Below are 19,841 nucleotides of genomic sequence, written 5' to 3'. Positions count from 1 at the left end.
CCTGAAAATAAATATTGATAAAAATTGGTTTCATAACATGGATAGATTAGAAGCAATATTTTCTAGGAAACAAAAAAACACTTGTTACTGAAAGTTAATTTTTGATTTTTTTACTTAATGTATAAAGCTAAATACAGCTCTTTGAAAAAAAAAAAATGTTTTTGAAAAATAGTTTTTTAATATATTGTCATAATTTTTTGGTTGGAGAAACCTAAATTAATAGTTAATTTTAATTTTCAAAATGTATCAACTTTGTAAACTTTCAGGATTTATTCAATTTTCAGAAAATAATGTTGCTCAACAATACAGATCTTTACATCATTTTTACAAAAGATATACTCTGCTAATTACTGTTGCACACTTCATCTTGGGTTTGTAAAAAGCAAAAATCGAATAAACACTTCAAAAGCAACTCGAGATGAGGATTAATGGTTTTATAAAATGTTCATTAAAATCAAAAAATTGTTTTTCAAATTCAAACGAATATATTCAGATTAGCCATTATGCAAATCCACTTCTACATTTTGCCACATTGTGAGAGACGAGCAATACAGATAAATTAATAGCACTAGCTTTTTTTTTTTTTTTTTTAATTTAAATCCTTGCTAGAAACATTTCAAGAGAATCATCAAATTTCAAAACAAATATTTTGCTTCACAATCGAATTCAAGGAAAAATTTACAAAATCTTTTTCTTACAATGAAAAAGTTTAAATATATAAAATTAATTTTTCTTTTAAATGTGTTTACAGATCTATGAAAAGCTCTGTCCATTCATTCACTGATTGGTCAAGAATGAGTTTAATAGAGCAGTTTCAGAACTTAAAAAAAAAAAAAAAAAAAAAAGTAAAATAAATGAATTTTATGGTTACAAAACGACCATAATCCAACTTGGTGTTAACCTAATATGATAGGCATGGGAGGAAAGACATTACAAAAAACATAACCAACATCTCTTATGCTCTCTTAACTTTCAAGCAGAAATTATATAATATCATACTTATAAATAGCAAGTATAGTAGTAGTCATGGTTGCCATTTAATATCAGCTTTGTTCAGATGTGTAAAGCAAACAACCATTTCTTGTAAAATTAATATATTTGTCCGAATATTATAAACATTTTCAAATTAAACATTAATGTTGCAACAATTTTTGTACAATTCATTTCCACACATCTACGCAATGAGTTAGGTTGATTTTACATCAAATGTTGAACTACTGATGCGTCATGCAACTTGAAAATGGTTTGAGATCAGAGTATATTCTTTGTTCATAAGAAGGCAGATGAAGGTGAAGATTGTTTATACCTTCTCAAATGATAGCTCAGCTTATACATCTAAATAGATTGGACTTGGCAATTCCAGTCAACATGTAATTTCATTTATTGTCACCGCATTATTGTATGATGCATCTACCTCATAAGTTGAGCTATTTTATGATAAAGGTTGATTACATTATAAACTGAATTTGTTCTAAAATTGTTAGCACTTGTGTTGATAGATTGGTGGACTCATTTGAAGAGGAGGGTGTCAACTTATTTTAGACTCCAGCTGACAGGGCATTCCTGAAAATAAATATCGATAATTGTTTTTATAAAATGGACCAGTGCAGGCAATATTTTCTAGGAAGAAAACACTGAAATTCAATTTTTTTTTTTTTTTTTTTTTAATTATTTTAGCATTACTTGAGAGCTGTATTTGATGTATATTAAAAACTAATATTTTATCATTTGTTTTCAGTTTTAATTACAGCAATTTGTGGAATACATAACTTAAATAACCACTTCAACAAAAAACACTCCAAGTATTGTTTGCCAGATTTTCATCAGCAAATAACTTTATGACTGAAAATGAAATGAACAAAGAAAAAAACACTTGAAAACATGATTGTCTTGTAAAAATAAACAAAAGAAATTCAAAGTAAATTATGTTTATACTGCAGATGGATTTAAATAGACTAACATACTCGTGAGAAATAATTGTACAAGCAAAATAGTCAAAGCTTTATCAAAACCATCAAACACGTTAAGTTACAGAAATTAGGAAGTCATGATTTCTGGTAAATTTAATACAATGTAGTAAATTATATGCACAATCATATTGACACCGGTTCCCACCAGATCACTGAAGTTAAGCAACAATGAGCCTGGCCAGTACCAGATGGGTGATAATTTGAGAAGGCTAGGCACTGTATGTGCTGTGGAGGCGCATTAATTCACTGGTAGAGATGCACCTCTAATTTTAGTTAAGACATGAATCTAGAAGGTAACTGATGATGTTGGCAGCAGGATATTGGAGAATGAATTTCTTAGCAGATCAATGATTCTATGGTATTAAGAGTTACGTTACTCGACTGCAGCTATGCAGATGATCTAAGGACAACGGATGTGCAAACAGGTGAGTCAAGATGCCATTGCGTTGGGGAAAGTAATGGCAACCCCATGTATTCTGCACATGTGATTTCTTCAGAGGAATTGGACCAAAGTCTATGGAGAAAACTAACCATAATTTCATTTACAGTATGAACATACAAAAAGTAAATGATAAGCAATCAATAATTCTCTCACTATCCAACAACCTTGGTTGTTTGCATGGCAACCGAGAAGGCTTACCTGCTTGCTTGACAGTTTGCCTACCACTCCCTCCCAGATTTTTCTTTGCAGACAAACTACACTCAATGATCTAAATATCACCCCTTGCTAAGTTCAAAGTATTATAAAAAAAAAATTAAAAAAAAACTATAGACACCTCAAAGGCATATGAACCAGATCTCATCTCTATTAAAAATTGCTCCAGAGGTTGCCCCAGTTCTCCCCAAACTCTACAACAAATGCCTTACTGAATCTAGCTTTCCTGACTGCTGAAAAATGGCGTCTGTGGTATCAGTTTACAAAAATTCTGGCAAAAGAACAAACGAATTATCGGCCCGTTAGCCTCTTTCCTCTCTTTGCTAAAATTTTTGGGTCTTTAATTAATCAAGCACTAGTTCACCTTCTTACAAAGACTAAATTGTTTTCTGATCAACAGTATTAATTTAGGCAAACCTGTTCTACTGCAGATATTTTAACTAATCATGCACTGGATAAGGCATTTGACAAGGTTTGGCAGAATGGTCTTCTCATGAAAATTACATTATATGGTATTACTGGACGAATACTTAACATAATCAAATCTTTTTTGAATATAAAAAAAAAACAACTGGTTGTCCTTGATGGCCGTACTTCAAAATAACATGACATAAATGCGGGTGTGCCCCAGTGGTCAATCCTTGGGCCTTTATTATTCCTCTTATTCATAAATGACCTCCTTGATAAAATTGTCTCGGAGATGGTAGATTTGCTGATAACACCACGCTCTATAACAAACGGGGAAAACGAATGAATATCTAAGGAAATGGCTTAAACTTTAAATCTCCAGTCTGTAGTGGAATGGGGGACATAAATATGTGGCAACGTTCAATGCTTCCTTTAATAATTACAAGAAATCTTCTCAACCATTGATTGCCATCGCTAATGATACACTCCTGAAAGCTCTTCATTCAAACTTATCGGCTTAATGTTTACAGGAAACATGAATTGGAACAAATACGTCAAGGACATTGCCAAGGCTGTTGAAAAGAAGGGAGACTCCCTCTACCATGCGAAAAAGTTACTTATGCCAGAGAGTATCTAAGGCCACCATTCGCTCGAATTGTTGCCACATTTGGCCTAGTGCATTTGCTACTAGTCTTTCACTCCAAGATAGGGTTAAAAAACAAAATGGCCAACCTAATAGGTCCTGCACTGTCAACCAAATTCTAACCTCTGTTCCATCAACAAAATGTTGCACCTGTCTGCCTATTTTACAAATATTTTAATGGAAAGTGCTACAATGATCTCCAAGCCTTTGTACTTCCCTTGACATAAATACGCCTGACTAACCTGATACCCCCCCCCACACACACACCAGTATTTGACCACACGAAATACCAGACCAGACGAAATACAAACAGTAAATAATATCCTGGCACAGCTTGAGTAAAACATGTCCTTAATCAAAGATTGTGGTTTCTTCTGGCCTTTCTCTGTCAGACTGAGATATATGGTTCTCTTCAATCTCAGTAAGTTCACCCTCCTAAGCTTTATCTTTTCTTTGAGGAGGAGGAGGAGTTTGCATTTATTTGCTTCCCCACTGAGCAAATTAGGCACAAGGCCATTTTTTAATGTGGAGAGATTGGGGAAATGGGGTCCAGCTCCCCAGGGAGTAGGGGAGCTGGATAGTGACAATTGATATGAAGGGTTTCCCCTACACTGACCTATAACTGATTGCCACAAGAGCAATGGTCTGATATGTGGGGTTTCCCCTTACATATGGTCTTTGCTTGCAGTATCTGCCGGAACAGATGGTATTTATTTGCTCCCCCACCGAGCAAATTAGGCACAAGGCCGATTTTTAAAGTGAGGAGTGAAGGGGAAATGGGGACCAACTCCCCGGGGAGTAGGGGAGCTGGATAGTGACAATTGGTATGAAGGGTTGCCCCTACATTGACCAAGGTCTTATATGTGGGGTTGCCCCCACATATGGTCTTTGCTTGCAGTATCTGCCGGAACAGATACTACACAAAGGTGATTTGATCTTGGCCAAAAGACCAAGTAATAGGAGGAGGAGAAGTTAGTTTACTGCTAATTGCTTGAGATACTTCTACTGAGTGATGCAACTGGGGCTGATCAGGCAGGTTTATTTTTTTAGGTCAGAGTACACTAATCCTAGTGTGTTGGCTTTTCAAAACCACACCTAACCTGGAGAAGTGGTAAGTAAAATACAACCAACATATAACGAATGATAAGTTCAGTAAAATACAAACAAGGCAATAAAAAAAAGAAATACACTATCAATTGCACTAAAATACTCTTCAGATGAAGATTCATTTCTAATAATGACATTTTATTCAAAAGTAACCAAAATGTTTTTTCTTTTTTAACATTTACAAATGAAAAAAAAAAGTCAAATGAACATGATTGTATTTATAAACTGCAAACAACTGGCCAGAAATTTGGACATTATTGAGAATGGAGAAAAAAAAAAGAAAGGAAAATCAAAAAAATAAATATTTTATAATAAAATAAAGTTCACTAAATTTTTTTTTCTCGTGATCTCAATAGACAATGAATTGAAGGAGGGACTGGATTTGCATACATAAATCAGCAAGTAGAATTGAAAGAAAATGGTATAAAAAAGGGAAGATTTTACTGACAGTGAAAAGGAATAGGACATAAAGAAACTGCTACAGTTAATAAGGAATTTTTTTTGTTCAATTTTTTAAAACAGCAATTACCTTTTACAAGTTCTTCTAGTAAGAATGTAAAAAAAAGAAAAATGGTTATAAAATATTTACATGCTAAATTTTTCTTCAGTATGCTGATAACACCAATATTAACAATTGGCAAAGAGAAAAATTAAACCAGCAAAAAAAAACCCCAGAAAAAAACGGTTTGCAGTTAAAATAATTTGGTTGCTGAGAAGGACTAAAAATCCAAGTAATAAAGAAAATTAAATGATTTTAAAATTTTTGTCAGTTAATAAATTTCTAAAATTTCTAAACTGATTTATTATCCTTCAACTTAAAACTAGTGAAAATTTCTGATAAAGTGAAAATTATATTAAATTCATGCTTTTGAAACTAAATATATTTTTAAGTTTTTATCATTTATAAAAATAAATGTCAAAGAAAAAGCCTTTTCTCATCAATGTGAGATGAAGCGTTGGCATTTTACATTTTATTTTTCTTAATTAAAGATGTGATTCATGAAGCAAAAACTTTACAAAAACTTCAAAATGCTAAAAGTACATTTTTATTCTCTCACACCAATATTCAAAGAAGTTTTTTGAAATTTTACATCATAAATTTATTGGAAGAGAAATTCTGTAAACTCTATGAGGATATCAAATTCTGAGGATTATGCGAGTCAATTTGTGTTATCATAAGGATTGTGTGCTAAAGTTTGTATTTTTGTTAGAAATATACAAAAATCTGTTAAGTTTTTCTCAACCCTTTCTTTTGATAGTTTTACACTAAAAATGACAAATTTATGGAGTTTTCTGAAATTTTAATTCAACAAATTTTGGTCACTCGTGTTTGAATGTCTTTTCTGCTTTTGAAATCAGTAAAATGTGATTGAGAGACATGTTTCTAAAGTCCATAATTTTGTTGCCTGAATGACAAAATTATAGTATCTATTGAATGCCACAGGTTGCTTGCAAATGAGTATATCAGATCCCTAGTTTCAAAATGCTTGTTTAGAGGAAAAATGATCAAAGTCATAAATTATTTTTTGATGGAGATAAAGTGCTACTTTACAAGAGAATTTTTCACACAAAAAAGTGCATTTAATTAAAAAATTTAATTAGATTTTATTTCCAAAATGACATAATTTATTCAAATAAAAATAATTTTTATATCAATTTAAACATTTTTTTTTGCTTGTTTCATGATCCCAAATTAGCAAATTGCTGTAGTCTATTACAGTAGCAATTAACCCAAGCAAAATCTCTCACACAATTAAATGCTAAACGAAAGAATGCACTAATATTCTGAGAGTAACAAATGATGTTTGATGTATTTTTTATGTAACATTTTTAAAGTCATTCATAAATGTGGGATTTCTGTAAGTTTTCCTAATTTTTTTTTTTTAGCAATTAAGGAGTCAAATTGTCACAAAAACAATTTTAGAATCAAATCGTCACAAAAATGCACTAGAAAAAGAGAAAAAAAATGAACATCATTGCTAATTAATGTAAATTAAATAGGCTTATGACATTTTGAAAAAATGAGAAGACATGCAATAAAAGGTGAATATCTAAAGGCAAGCATGTCAGAAAATAAATTCCTACTCAATTGCTGAAAATATTTTAACAAGGAACGTGTTAAAATATTTTCAGTAATTATTATTATTCTTACTAGTAGTAACAACATTAATTTTTACTAAGAAAGCACAATTAAAACGATGAGTGATAAGAAAAAACAAAAATAACCTCCATTATTCAACAATAACTAAATATACAAAAATCACTTTATTCACTAGAAATTAGCAACATTTTAGATTATTTTGCAGAAACAATCAATTCAGTTAATTGATTAAAAGCTGAGAAAATAGAATTTATATAATACAATGAGAAAAAGCAGTTAAACATCTGACAAAATCAAGAAAAAAAATTGAGAGATACAATAATTGAAGTTGCTATTTCATAAAATACTGAAAATTAATCACAAGCTTAATGTTTGCTGTAATTGTTACGAACCAATAATTTAGGTCCACACTAGACTGCCATGTTATATGTATCGTCATGTTGAAAAAATAAATCAGATTTAAATAGGCGTACTAATAATTGATATGCTAAGGAGATTTTTAAAAATTACAAATTAAAAAAAAATACAAAAAAATAAAATGGGAATTTTTTTCTTGTCAAAAAACAATGGTTTCCTTAATAAAAAAAAATGCAGCAGTTAACAGAGATATAAAAGGTAAGACGACATGTTTTATGTCACACTCAGTTTTTCAAAAGTTTTTTATTCTCTTTTCGAAAACAGTTAGGATTTTGGGTAAACGTAAATAATGCACACTCACCCAGTTTTTTTTATTTTAATTGTTCGTTCACATTTTTCCTGACTCACTTGACCATTACGATGTGCCAAGTGAGTTTCAATTTTTTTGTATTTCAAGATACTTTATTCCGTTTAGCACTCTGCCTCGTCTTTGGAGTGGAACAAAAAGAACAAGTAAAATCAAGACTGCTTGCTTCATCCTCGGTGAGGTCACCAAGTTGTGCACATAGACAGTGCCACCAAGTGTCACAACCCTCACACTGTAACCAGACGATGTCAGTCACATCTCTGCGATCCTTTAGGGCACAACTCGTGGCAGCACAAGTGGTCCAATCATCATCATTTTCTTCATCAGTATCACCATCAGCACCTTCCTCCTCAGCAGTCTTTTCAGTGCCACCACCACTATCCTGTCGTTTTGCAGTAATACTTCCAGCAGGTGCTTTAATTAAACGATTTGCACGATTAGAATTTTGCAATTTTGATGGATCTTTTTGACTTCGTCCCTTGATTCGTTTGCCATTCCAAGTTGCTGAAAAGCAAAAAAAGAAAAAAAAAGAAAAATCAATCAAAACAATGTAAAGAAAAAAGTCCCTTAAAAGAAAAATTTTTTTAATTCTTTGAAAATCTATTGTGCAGAGAAATGTATCAGCTAAAATAATAATCAACAGTAATATTAACACCATTTTTTTCTTTAGATTGAATAAACTCAAATCAAGCATTATTGAAAACAAAAAACAAAAAACAAAGAACCAAGTTAGTTTAGTTTTTTTTTAAATCAGCTTATTAGAACTGGAGTTATGACCATTCGAAGTATAAAAAAATGTGTGGTTCACTAGACATTTTGCCTTAAATCAGTCCTATTCAAATGTATATAAGATTGTGACTGAAAATGGTAGGAAATTTGCACAATTTGTAGACTAACCAATCTTTAAAAAGTTGTATCTTTAGATCTTTTTAAGATATTATGATGAAATTATAAACATATTATTATAATATCATGAAGGTTCAGTTGGCATTATTTACGACCATCTCACTTGGTAATTTAACGGACTAATTAGCATATTTCAGCTTCATTTTAACAGCTTTAAGTAGAAACATCATAAAAGCAGCTCAGAAAAAGTGTAAGGCTTTATCATCATAGGGAGTATTATTTTGATGGACATTATCATTTGTATTATTTATAACATCATGAAAAATTCAAGATGCCCATCATGACATGATTCAAAGAAATTAACAAAATATGGCTTGAAGCATATCAAATTAAAGGAAATTTTGTACAGATCCAAACTGTTTATATTAGTATAAACAGTTTGAATTTGTACAAAATTTCCTTTCGCATAATTAAGTTTAATTTTAACAGCTTTAAGCAGAAGCATCATAAAAATAGTAAAAAAAAATGGGAGGTAAGGCTTTATCATGTAAAATATTATTCTGATGGACACTCGGACAAGAAATGTAATTGAAAATAAAATCCATTTGTCATCATTACACTATGAAAAATTCAATTTAAATTTATGTGAAACCAACCCCCACTCTAAATTTTGTTTCTATCAAGTCTTCAGGATGTTCACACATAATTTTCCTTAGCTTTATCATTAACCCAAAGGCAGAGTGGCAACCCCCCCACCCTCTCATAATTGCACAAAGACCCTCTTAAAACCATGCATAATCGTCTTTAGAAAAAAAAGGTGCACAGGATTTATCTCAGATAGAAAAAAAATGGTTAACTGCCCTAAAACGCTAGAATGGCTCAAAATGGGAAATCATTTTCCATTAAATTCTAAAATAATACTTGTTTATCTTTCATTAAAGTTTTTTTAAGGTATTCACACGTAATTGCCTACAAAGGTAAAACCACATATTTTGGAGAGGTGTTCAGATGGGGTGGGGGTGGGGGGTTAATAGAGATATTAATCTACAATAATAGCAAAGAAATATTGCAATATTTTCATTTTTAAACAGTCTTAGATTTCGATTTCAGTTATTTGTACATATAATGCATTACAATTCAGCTTTGAGTTGTTTAACTTCTTTTCTTTTAATGAATGCATTAGCGGGGTACCCGGCGTTGCCCAGATGTTTGTAGCTGTGTGAGTGTTGTAAAGCAGAACAAAAAGGAAACTTAACCCTGTTTAAATATAAAAAAAAAAGATGTTCAACTTCTTAAAAAAATAAAACAAAAAAAAACAGCAATTTTCAAAATGGAAAAAAAGAATCTTTTGTAGGTGTAAAAGAAAAAAGGGGGATGGTGGCAGGTAGGCTGGAACTCGGAGCCTTAAGGCCAATAGGCTGACAACATACACCCATGTTACGGCGACATAAGCAATATAAGACGTTTAATTTGGGTATTAAAAAGTGAAGGAGTTCAAATTGAGGTCGAACATCATGCTATTGCGCAGTTAGCAATTTCTGCGAGACAGTTTTTAAGTGCGCGTTTAATGAGGTCAAATCCACTTAATTTTACTGCAGGATCTATTGATTTTTTTTTTTTTTATTCAAATTTGTCTCTCCCCCATTTATTAGGGGAGTGTCCAAATGAAAGTAATTGTTTGATATGACGGTAAAACCGACATTGACCAAACATTCATTACTCTCTGGACTTTCCCAGCCCGGAGGTTGAGAACCATGCCTTAGTTTCACATCAGTTTCGTTTTTATACGAAAAGTCTGAATCAACACGTGAGAAGCCGAAATAGCAAGAATTGTGTAAAACTTGACATAAATACATCTAGCCGCGACGCGCGTTCGCAATTCGTACATATTAGCGAAAAAAGCCTTTCTTGGACATACAAAAACTCTCATGCGCGTTTTCCCTTTTATATATATATATATATATATATATATATATGGCATTTTTAAGGAATTGCAGCATATTTATGAGCATTTACTGCAGATTATTTGGAAACTATTAATTTTTGGAGATTTTCAGTAGCATATTCTAATTCCTAGCACAAAAATACACTTATATGGTAAATCTCATTGCTAAATCTTGTGTTTTAACAAAGATATAACATTTTTACTGAAAAAGTAGTGTAAAAAATGTGACAAAACGCATATGGTCTTAAATAGGGAAAAATATCCAAACGTGTGAGGCACAAAAATAGTCATAACTTCCTTAATTTTAATTGGATTTTAAAATTTTTAAAAGATTCTTAGCTCATCAAGCTCTTTATATATATATATCAATATTAAAATATTTTAAGCCATTTCAATTTTTTCATGTGTATTGCTAATATAAGTTTTATTTTGATGGGTGTAGGAGAAATCTACTTTTATTTTCAAATATTTGAATAACAAGATCAACGGATAAGGTATTTTCTGGGGTCTGAGGAGTGCATTTGGGAACAGGATGAAAGAGAGAGAGGGATTGGAGTTCACTTAGATTTGGAAAAAGAGAGAAAGAAAAGAAAAAAAGAAAATTGTTAAATTAGAATTTTTATATGAGAATGAATGAAACTAAGATTTAAAAATAATAATAAATATTCGTTTAAACTCTTTGCCAACTCCCAACTTCAACTGTAATCTTCACCGACTGTTCTGTCTCTCTCTTTCAGCTATTCCAAAGAAGGACTGCTCCGTGCTTTCCCATTCGTTCTTTTCACAGCTGTCATTGTGCTCATATGCAAATTAATACCACAGGATAAAATATGATAAGCCGTCTATAGACGAAAGTGATTCTCTTCTGTCACTCGCAGGATACACATTTTGCATTACTTTCACCACGTTTCCTCCCCAACGTTATCATAAAAAATAGTGCAGCTGAATGCAGGCTTCTTTATTTGGGTGCTTCTGCGAAGTGGGAGAGCAGCAATTTCCTTGATGAGAGAATTATGACAAAGACTATTTTTAGGTGGCCTGTCATCATTAAGGGTTTTCAAGCTACTAGTGTCGGAAGAATTGTCTATCGATACTGATTTTGGCCTGTTCACTTGTTAGCTTTCTTCTGACAAGCCACTAGCGGTATTGAATGGTATGTAAGCTCTTGAACAAGGCTGCAAATGAATATATGATAAAGGATTCTATCAACAATGACAGTGTGGACTGTTGATTCTAATCACTCAGCCTATCCTGGACTTGCTTGTTCATTTGCTGTGAAACAACTTCTTCCACTTCACATCTTACGGGTCAGGCCTGGCCATAGAATCAACATCTTCAATCCCGACATCGTAGATATATATAGCATTGGATGACACCATAGACGTTGAACCACTATCTTTGGTGTGGCATTAATTATTATACACTTTTATACCAGTAAATCGCTTTTGGTCTGAAACATTGTTTTTCAGCCACAATGGTTTTCACACTTCTGTGACTTCTTTCAACCACAACATTTCCTCCTGATTCATAGGCACACTGTAATCAGTAATGCACACCCAAGTCTTGCAAAAATTGCCGAAAGCGCTGGCTGGTAAATGCAGTGTCATTGTCTATTAGTATTTTGATTGGTGGGCCTTGCTCATAAAATATAGACTCCAACTGATGTACAATGTTTGGTGAATCTTGTTGACATGGAGACCGTCATATCCCAAATCATGAAGGACCACAATCAATGAGTGTAAGATAGTGATCATTACGACTGTCCTTCACACCAATATACAAGCGGAGGATCTATAGACTGACACGTCTCACATGTTTTAACCACCATCTGTACATCAACTTTTTGACACGGTTGGGTGCTTTCGTTTGGCAAAGTATAATATGCGGTTTATGTCAGGATGTCCACTCTGATGATGAATGTGTGCGGTTTGCTTAATGTTCAACTGATGTTCAGTGGCAGTGCAGGTGCGTTGAATGAGCTCAACTTTAGTTTTTACTTTACTGAGCCACTGCTGTGATACTCTTGTCAATTGGTCAGCTTTATTGTTGCCTGACTTTACTAGTGTTTCATCTACTGTTAGTCCATACTCTCTAACCAAGTCTATGAGCATGCTGAGCTGACTTTGTAACAGCATTTCCCTGGTTGTCTTGTGGCGAGTTGTAACTTCCCTGCCAGAGTGTCGTACATCGGTGAACGCAGGCTGAATGTTTTGATGTGTAAAATCAGCACCTGCCATTGGAACGCCAAATTAACTTGTTTTAACAAATGTATCCAATTCTGTCACGTTTTGCATATTATTTGCTGGGTGCAACCAGCTCGCATCCTCAATGACTGATCGGTTGACTTCTAGCATGACCCCAGTGGTGAGATTGCGTCCACCCAAACCGTAAACTCACTTCCATTCATATATCAATCACCTTGCACAGGATCATCTTGATGTATTCTCCTCAGTATTTCCATCAACATACTCCTGAGAGAGGGTCCATAGGTTTCATCCCAGCCAGTGGTAACTTTGGTTCATCAATGTTAATCGTAGCACACCTAGGTATGTTTTTCATGAGAAAGTGAACCTCATTAGATTCAATCAAATGCACACTCCTCAACTTCTTGAGAACAGCGAATCCCCAGTAAAAGATCAAAGCCTAACAGTTTTCCTTCAACAACTCCAGTTGCAAAGAGTGTAGGCTGCTCACTGCAAGCTCGACTTGACTGGTCCCCACAGCATCCCATAACCTTTCCATCTGCGGTCATCACCTTAACAGCTTGGTGTCTCCATTGACAACATAGCCTCTTGTTCATCAGGGTTTTGAAACTGCCAGGGCTGTGCGTTGTTGTCTGTCAACAAGTACGTGAATGACTGGATGCACCTCGTTTTTACTTGCATGCCGCTGATGTCCCCCCACCCCACCCTCTACGTTGAGTCGTTTCCCTGGAATTCTGCAGCAAAGTAGCCAATCTCATTGCACTTAAAACTTTGCAATTTGTTGCAATGTTTGAACATTTCTGCCATTGGATCATTCTGTTGCACAGTCTTTTGCTATATGGCCCTGGCTACTGCATCTATAACAGATGATTCTTGTTTGAGGATTCATTGTGGGTGGAACTTTGACCTCACTGCAAAGTGTCTGCAATATCCTCAGCCACATCTTGTGTGAATACCTTAGCTCATGCCAGCAAATCACCCATACTCAAGATATCAATGTTCGGTGCCTGTTGCAACTTCATTGAAATGTCGTTGAGGAACCCCATCACAAATGCTAGCTTCATTGCAGTCTCGAGCCCTTTCCAAGTGAATCCAGCTATTCCTGCAAGCTGCCTTATTTTTTTGGCGTATACGTCCACACATTCTCTTCCCTGCTTGACTTATTAAAGCTTTCAATACAGTGAAAGCCTCTTTTAATTAGGCTTCAATCAATCGATGTTCATTTGATAACCTTCATTCATCTCCAGATAGAGTTGGAGTGCATCTCCCTCCAAGTAGAGGGCTTTGTCACATCATCTATTTGCTGTAGTTTTGCAACAAGTTGCACCTTTTTGAAACAGGTCACCATGTCTACATTGCAATAGAAGGGTGTTATTATATCACTGCTAAGCTTTATTTTTGTCATGTTCAGTAATTCCAAAAACAAAGCGGAATAATTAAATAAACAAAACAGGCCGAAATAGCTTGAATGAAAAACTCACTCAAATTTAAAAAAAAAAGGACTGTTCTGTTTTCCTCTTCATTCTTTTTCACAGCAGTCATTGTCTTCATATGCAAATTAATAAACCGTCTATAGACAAGTTTTTCTTTTCACTTTCTTTTCTTGATTCCGTCCCCTGAGAGAGGTGCTTGTGTAAGTTTCACATTACTTTCGTCACACAGAGAGCAACAAAAATTATCAATTTAGGAAAAAGAGGAGAGACCAACACTCCATGTGGAAGAGGGTGAAAAGGAAAGATATTAAATTAAATATACTAATTGTAGTAAGAGAGAGGAAAAAATAGTTGGGAAGAAAGTGCAGTTTTCTCCTTGGCAGTCGCCGATGAATTCACGTTAGTGTTGGACGCAAGTTACCCAGACTTGCACTTGAACCACCAACACAACATCACTCAAGCAAACTTAGTAAAAAAATGTTAGATTAAAAACAAAGATCCAGAATGTGTTTCTTAAATCATAAAGAAATCTAATTACCCATTTAACCTTCTTTGAAAACTGACTACATATATATATATATATATATATATATATATACATATATATATATATATATATATATATATATATATATATATATATAAATGAAACTCTTAGTTTCTCGTTTTAGAAAAATTAGAAAACTACAGGCCCAGTTTCCGTCACATTTTGCGATAGTGCTTTATTCTAATCCAAGTGTGTTTTTATATATTTAAAAGTAAAAAAATTACAATATTCGAAAAAACTTTTTTTTTTAACATCGTTTCTTTTAGGTTGACTATTTTGAAAAATAATGATTCTGATTACCCATGCGTATAAAACAATCTTTTTTTTACCAATCGTTAAAAGTAGCAATACACACGGACGATAAAACACTTTGGATAATTACAGATTTCAAGGGGGTTCTGCTAAAATCATCATATTTTAAAAACCAAAGCATCTTATGTCCTTAAAATATGACCTTTTTGTTAAAAAATGAATATACTTTCAAATAAATTAATAAATAATGATGTACATTATGTATTTTAAGAGTTTTAAGCAAATAAAGTGATAAAAATGTTAGCATCATAAAACAGCGTTTTCGGTAAGATTTTGTAATGACCCTCCCCCCCTTGATTTGTAAATGGTCATACTGCGTTTCTCTTAAGAATTTCATCATGAAATTTGGAAATTAACTAGAAGAGATACTACTTTTAAGAGATTTGGTTGTCCCAAATGCTTTTGATAGCTCATTTTTTTTTGTTGTGTTTAAATTAAAAAAAAAAAAAAAAAAAGAAAAGACTTCAACATAACGAGTTTGGAAAATTTGGAAAAAAAATTTCTTTGGACACCCACTGTTAAATAAACCAATCTTCTTATTATAACAGTGTAGTAAATAATGGGCAATCAACAATTCCCCCACTAACCAACAATCACGAGGTTGTCTCCTCAGCAACCGACAAGGCTAACATGCTTGCCAGTCGGTTTGCCTCAAACTCCACACTGGACCCTCTCAACCACCCCCTACCTGACTTTCCTATGCGGACAGACGCCACGCTAGATGATCTGAAAATCACCCTGCTCAGGTGCATGCTATCATAAAAAACCTTGACACTTCAAAAGCATGTGGACCCGATCTTATCCCAGCTGTGCTATTAAAAAAATGTTTAAGTATTTAACGAACCAGACATAACTCAACATTCGGCTCGGATTTCTCTGGAACACCACGTCAACAGCTTGGGTTTATTTTCTGCTTGACGTAACATGACCATCTGCCAATCACAATGCCATGCACTGAGTTTCAACTTTACGCGTGTGCACCGAGCATCAGATGAGAATTCCGATAGCAGAAGAGAGAGAGAAAAAAAACCCCAACAAACAAACAATTCAATCGATGGATACAACCCCACTGATAAGGAGGGTTTCTTGGTGAGTGTACCAAATAGGAAATAATGTCTGAGGAAAATACATCCTCCTGAGATCTTCCAAAACAAAACAAAACAAAACAAAAAAAAACTACTCGCAGGGATTTGGCAAATATATATATATATATATATATATATATATATATATATATATAGTTTTGTTTGTTGTTTACATAAATACTTGCAAAAAAAAAAAAATGCACAAAAGTTTTTCACTTTTTCTAAACTATAAAAAATACTTTTAAAAAAAGTTACTATTATTTATTTCCAAAATTGCTTAAAATTTATTTATCTGACAAAAAAATGGCTTTTTCTACAAACATTTAATAAAAAATATAAATGAATGGTAAATTTTTCTGACGTTGATGTTTCTACATTTAAAATTTTACTTTATTTTTTCTTTCACGTAGCACTGTTATTATTTCATCGGCAACGCTTGGCTTATATCTGGCCGCTGACGTCATGCGCCGGAAAAAGCCGAACACTGAGTTACGTCTGGTTTGTTAAATGCATAAGTACCAATTATGTTTTTTTAAAAATAATTGCCCAACACTTAATTTAAATCATTGTGAATTTATTCAAACAGTCTTTTGGAAAAGAAATATTTAAAATAAAGTGATGCTTATGCACCTATGTTACCATGTTATTTTTTTAAATAGTATTTTCACATTAAATTCAAGTTTTACAATATCTTTTTGTGTATTAAATTGTTAGGTGAAAGTACAAATAACCTGGTTGGTTTCTAATGTGTGGAAAATTTACCCCCCCCCCCAAAAAAAAAGGGTACTCTTTATAGTAACAAAAATAAAAATTGCCTAAGTCTTGAAGGATTTCTTCTCCACGGATTGAGGAAAAAAAACGGTGAATAGTTCACCCTATGTTTCTCTTCCCTGTCTCTCTCTTCCTATCTTAATATCTCTCTCCATCCATCTCTCCCAATCTACCTTTCTCTCTCCATCACCCTCTCCATTTCTTTTTGAGCCCCTTTCTTTCTCTAACTTCCTCTATCTCTCTCCCCCTTCTCTCTTTTCCTCTGTCTCTCTCCTTCTGTTTCTAATTCTCCCCTCTCTCTGCCTCTATCTCTCAGTCCCTCTCTCTCTATATATATCTATATTTCTCTATATCCCTCTCACTTTCTCTTTTCTATCTTTATCTCTATCTTCCTCTCTATCTATCCATCTCTAATCCCTCATCCTATTTTAGTCTCCTAAATTAATTACAGTGAATAAGGCATTATCAAAACATGGCTAAATCCTATTTTAGTCACCTAATTTACTGACTGTGAGAATAGAAGTTATTTGGAAATTACTGCTACCTTGAACAGCATCAGGAGTAACTTCTAATTAAATTGATTTTGGCAGCCATTCGGTGACAAATGACATAGCCTTAGCCCTTGCTGCATGCGGAATAGCTGTGACCTTGCTACCAAGTAGAAGAACTACTCATTCTACTTTGAAACTACTATTAAACATTCAATTTTTAAAAAAATCCCATGTTCAACATCTCCAAAACATCCAGTATGGGGAAAAATATTGCAGAAATGCAAACTTATTGTTTGGGATGAATACACAATGCAACGCCAAAAATCACTTGAGGCTCTTGGTCGATCTTGGCAAGATTTGCTTGGCAATGTCAGACCATTTGGGAATGCAGTAATATTGCTTGCAGGAGATTTCAGACAAATGTTACTCCTCAATGTTATTCCTCAATCAACACCAGCAGATGAAATAAACGCTTGCCTCAAATACTCTACTTTTTGGTGCCATGTGAAGATATTAAACTGAACTCAATATGTGTATCCAGTTGCAGAATGCTTGATCTACACAGAAATTTTTGCATCACTTGTGGGAAATTGGGTATGGCTGATCTGAGTTAAGGGCGAAATTCTTTGACTCTTAACTTCTGTAATTTTATTACATCAGAAGAAGAGTTGGTAAAAGAGGTTTTTCCAGATATTCAAATGAATTATACAAATTCTAGTTGGCTGAGTGAACGAGCTATTCTTGCAGCTCAATAAAAAGATGTTCATGAAACGTAAAATTCGTTGAAACGTAAAATTCCAAGTGAAGTAGTCACATACAAATCCATTGACACTGTTGTGGAAGCAGATAAAGTGGTTAATTATCCAACAGTTAGACTTGCCAGGATGCCACCACATGTACTGCAACTGAAAATTAGCATACAAATTATCATGTTTTGAAATATAAACCAATCAAAGCTTTGCAATGGCACATGGCTTCGCAATTTAAAAAAAAATAAACAATATCATAGAAACAAAAATCTTAACACGTCCTTGCACAGGTGAATATATCTTCATTCCACGCATTCCTATGATTCCACCGGATACACCATTACAGTTTAAGAAATTGCACTTTCCAATTTTATTTTTATTTGCAATCACCATCAACAAAGCTCAGAAAACAATCTTTACAATTGTTTGGCTTACAGCTACACACTGACTATTTTCACATGAACAATTTGTTATGTGTTCAAGAGTCACCAAACCAGAAAATTTCTACATCAGCTAAAAAAATGGAAAAACAAAAACTGTGCACCCATACGAAATGTGGAATTAAACTTGTAAGAAATATGCATTTTCTCATTTTGGAACTTTTTCCATTGCGCCAATTTGAGCCACAGCAACGCGTGGCAGGGTACAGCTAATAAATAAACAATATATAAAGATTATAAGAAAATAATAAATATATAAGGATTATATAGGGAGTTTGTTTTTTAAGAGGGCATTGGACACCCATATTTACAGTTAGTGGGTCATAATTATTGGCTTTTGAAAATGTTATACCTTAGATTTTGGACATCAAATTACTTTTAAATATGTAAACTTATGTAAATGATGAGTGTGAAACTTAACAAAAATTACGACAAACAAAAATAAATTTCATTTAAAACAAGTGACATCACTAACAGAAAACATGATGTTTGAAAAACTTAAGTATTTTTTTGCCCACTTATTTAAATATCAAAAAACACATTTGCTAAAGCTAACAAATCGTTCACATTTTTGGATAAATTTGGTTTTTATTTTCAACTAGTGGGGCTACCCGATGTTGCTCAGGACTGTATAAACAGTGAAAAAATTGATTTTGATTTTGAATATATTTGTTATTCTTAGGAGAGAGGAATTTTTAATGTCTATGTATGATTTGCTATTTCGAGCAAACAAATATTTTACCTACTTAGGACGGGTATTACACATCTATGAAATAATTGTATCTTATCCAGGGTAGGTAATTTACAGCATGTATATGAAATAATTTTACCTTTGCAAGGACAGGTAATATACAACACATATTTAAAATAATTTTACCTACACTAAGACGTGTAATTTAAATACATATAAGAAACAATTTCACATACTTTTTTACCCCAAAACAAACTCTCTCCAACCCAACCCCCAAAAGAAAACTGAAAAATTTTAAATTAACGTAACCATGCTTCTTTCTACACACCATCACATCATTCCTGGATGATAACATAAAATATTAAAAAAAATATAGATCAACCCCCTACAGAAACTGGCCAAGTAAACTTTCATAGAAAACCAACAATATATATGTAGTAATCTAATTTTGAGATCGTAAACTGTTTAAGCCATATCCGAAATCGACTTCAAAAAATAAAGTAATTTTGAGATAGAAAATTGTTTAAGCCATTTCCGGTACAAACTTTATATTCTACCACCCTCATTTAATCCAGAGCAACGCTGGTTATTCTGCTAGTATATATTTGCCCCTATCTTATTCAGTCCCGGGCAATGCTAGGAATTCTGCTAATATATATTTCTATCAATCTTCTTCATTCTAGGCGACACAAGGGTTATTACTAGTAAATTTTCTCACC

At 33.2% G+C, this 19,841-nt stretch overlaps 1 protein-coding gene across 2 annotated transcripts in view; it reads right to left on the bottom strand.

The window, feature by feature from the left end:
• Positions 1–7,029: 7,029 nt before the first annotated feature.
• The window catches only part of LOC145297673 (uncharacterized), a 201,274-nt gene continuing 188,462 nt past the window's right edge, over positions 7,030–19,841 (bottom strand). For both annotated transcript variants that reach the window (XM_080143855.1, XM_080143856.1), the window contains one exon: positions 7,030–8,112. In XM_080143855.1, coding sequence (XP_079999981.1) covers positions 7,694–8,112 — 419 coding nt within the window. In that variant the 3' untranslated portion in view covers positions 7,030–7,693. The remainder of the gene's footprint in view (positions 8,113–19,841) is intronic.

The sequence above is a fragment of the Euprymna scolopes genome, chromosome 18 (genome assembly GCF_053919585.1).
Source record: "Euprymna scolopes isolate OS-2025 chromosome 18, ASM5391958v1, whole genome shotgun sequence".
NCBI lineage: Eukaryota > Metazoa > Mollusca > Cephalopoda > Sepiida > Sepiolidae > Euprymna > Euprymna scolopes.
Note: the sequence above shows the minus strand (reverse complement) of the source record. Positions and strands in the feature narration are given on the sequence as shown.